The 3,039-nt window shown below is 54.1% G+C and overlaps 1 protein-coding gene across 1 annotated transcript; it reads left to right on the top strand.

Moving 5' to 3' along the window:
* Positions 1-335: 335 nt before the first annotated feature.
* On the top strand, positions 336-2,725 carry LDOC1 (LDOC1 regulator of NFKB signaling). Its single transcript, XM_027609359.2, has one exon. The coding sequence runs from the start codon at positions 492-494 to the stop codon at positions 933-935; it is 444 nt and encodes a 147-aa protein (XP_027465160.1). The 5' UTR covers positions 336-491; the 3' UTR covers positions 936-2,725.
* Positions 2,726-3,039: the final 314 nt, after the last annotated feature.

The following is a 3,039-nucleotide window of genomic DNA, read 5'->3' as shown; positions in this document are numbered from 1 at the left end:
CAAGGAACACTGAATTGTGTGAGTCAGCTCAGTGGAAGGTTGATTAATCCTTTAAACTTGAGCAGGTTGGCCCTCTCTGAGACATGGGTTTTAGCACTCACTCGTTCCTGGCTAAGGCTGGCCCACATCCGGGACTCTACCACTGTCCCCTGCCTTTACAGGCGCCGGCCTTGACAACTACCCGCCAGCCGTCCCGAAACCCTGCCCGCTCCTTCGCCCGCCCAAGTCTCCGCGCCCCCGCCCCCGCCGGCCGCGCCCCCACGCGGCGCCTGTAGCCTCCCTGGCCACGCCCCCCGACCCGGGCCGCGCCGGCGCGCCCGCCGCCCAAGTGGCTGTGCGGGCGGAGCTTGCGCAGCCGCCGGACCCCGCGCGCACCTCCCTCCGCCCCTGGCCACCGTGAGCCTCCGCGGACACGCACTTCCTGCGAGGCCTCCGTGCGCACCTTAGCCGAACCGAGCCGAGCCCAGCCCTGCACTTCCAAGTCGTTCGCCATGGTGGACGAGCTGGTGCTGCTGCTGCACGCGCTCCTGATGCGGCACCGCGCCCTGAGCATCGAGAACAGCCAGCTCATGGAACAGCTACGGTTGCTGGTGTGCGAGAGGGCCACCCTGCTGCGCCAGGTACGTCCGCCGAGCTGCCCGGTGCCCTTCCCCGAAACGTTTAGCGGCGAGAGCTCCCGGCTCCCCGAGTTTATCGTGCAGACGGCGTCTTACATGCTTGTCAACGAGAACCGATTCTGCAACGACGCCATGAAGGTGGCATTCCTAATCAGCCTGCTCACCGGGGAAGCCGAGGAGTGGGTGGTGCCCTACATTGAGATGGATAGCCCCATCCTAGGTGATTACCGGGCCTTCCTCGATGAGATGAAACAGTGTTTTGGCTGGGATGACGACGAAGAAGACGACGACGACGACGAAGAAGATGATGATTACTAGGCCGGGAGACCCTCGGGCCCAGGGGGGAGGGCCCTGCACGCCGCCATCCTCTACCCACCTCCCCTGCCCGGCCCGGAGCCGCCAAGCTCCCTTTCATCCTCGAATCCCCTTCCCTACCCCTGCCCTCCGGTTCTCTCCCTCATCCCCCCCGTAGTGCTTGCCTTTGTTCCAGGAATAGTGCTGCAGTTACCTGCTGCTGGGGCTTCGCTCTGAAGCGCGCCGCCACCAACTTTGGCCAGCCCCAGGACCCTCCCCTGCTAATTTGGACTGTGTCCTGAGCCTCAGCTATAGGGCAGGCCCCTGTGACAAACTGGTGAGACTACGCCAGCCCTGCCCTGCTGACTGCAAGGCCTCCATCTGCCCAGAGACCTACGCCGCCACTTCACCCCATCCACCACGTTCCAGCGACAGACCACAGCCTTTGAAAATAAGGACCAACCTAGAAGATGCCTGAGTTGGCTTTATCTCCTCCTCGGACATTAATTTGGACAGCTCACCAACCCCTGAAGGGGCCAATCTTTCAACCTGGTTAGTTCCCTACCTACTCCCAGAGTCCTCCCCTTCCCCACCAGATTGCTGCAGGGGCCTAGAGTGCCTGGCAGCCAAATTGTTGACATTTTTTTTCTCCTATGCACTAGTTTTGCACAGCTGTCCTTTTTCTTTCAAAACTGCAGCAGTCCCAACAAATGTGTGCATTTGGACAAAAATACTAAAAACAAAACAAACAAAAACAGGCACTCAGTCTGGCTCCTCAATACCACCTGGAAAAAGCATTTACATTCTTTTCAATAAATATCAAGCACTACAAAAAAAAAAAGAGAGAGAAGAAAGGAGTGTCTTTTAATGGTTAAGTGCTATCATTGGCCTCTACCAATCTCACTCTGACTCCCATTATTTCCCCTGAGATCGGGGAACCTAGTTCAATCCCAGTATTCACCACTGTCTTCTCTGGGCTACAGAGGACAGCTACCACAGGGTTTTATAGGGATTCTGGTACTCTCCTCACCAGGGCATTTCTTAAAGCCCTGGCAAAAGGAGTGAGTGTCCTCTGGGGCCTCCAGGGTGGCATGGGTAAGGGGTGGTTGAGCAGGTGGCACACCATCCCAAAGTGGGACACTAGAGAGTGAGTGAAAGGGGACACTACTAAAAATTAGACTGGGACAGCAGGCATAAATCTGGACACATATAATATTACTATCTTCCTGAGCCTCTGGGTTCCTTCTTCAACAATGCCAGGGAAATTCTGTCCCTTAATTCTTACTGCCTGTGGGGTGCTATTGAGTTCAGACTTCAATTAACAACGTAGCATATTGTTTTAATGCCCCTTTCAGGTGCTTGAGTTAACATTAAATCCTGGTTCTTGGGTGAGTGTACGCATAGTAAATAGTGACCTGAACATTTTGTCACCCCCGGTGAACACTCTTAGAATCCCCACCCATACATATGTCCCAGATTCCTGCCTGTGGAAATTGGCAAGATGCCTTGCTGTCTCCTGAATTAGACCTTGTCCTGCTATCTGGGCTATGCTGAGACCTCTGTGGGCCTGGAGGGCTTAGAGGCATTGAGGGAATGGGGTGGGTGCTGAGAAGAACCTTTGGAAATGTTAAATCAGACAAGTTTGGCTGTGGGATTTGTGGGAGCCACCTCTGCCAACCAAGAACATTTATGAGGATTTGAGGAGTTCAGAGTTCTCATCTCTATCTGCCCAAATGTACTCATTGTACCATAACTGGAGTCAGCCCTACCTTAAGATCTCTAATTTAGGTAATAAACTTCCCTATTACATAAGACCTTTTGAGGCTGGTTATTCTTTTATTTTTACTGGTAAACCTCACAGTGTGGATTAAATGAGATACTGGTCATCATATTGGTCACCTCACAGGCATAGATGCGTTGAGATCACACCCATGAGGTATTTACAGTGGTCCCTACTCCATGGTGAGCACTCCGTAAACGTGGGCTGTTACTCCCAGACCTGGGATTGGAAGTCTAACTTGGGAAGCAGGAGTCTTGCTGTGAGTTTCGCTTCAGTAGGAAAATGTCAGCGGTGAACAGGAACGGAACCGGCTCAGGGAGAGTGGAAATGAGAGCGTGGTGAGACATC

This window comes from Zalophus californianus, chromosome X (genome assembly GCF_009762305.2).
Source record: "Zalophus californianus isolate mZalCal1 chromosome X, mZalCal1.pri.v2, whole genome shotgun sequence".
NCBI classification, from domain to species: Eukaryota; Metazoa; Chordata; class Mammalia; order Carnivora; family Otariidae; genus Zalophus; species Zalophus californianus.
The sequence above is the reverse complement of the archived record's forward strand: the minus strand, read 5'-3'. Positions and strand labels throughout refer to the sequence as shown.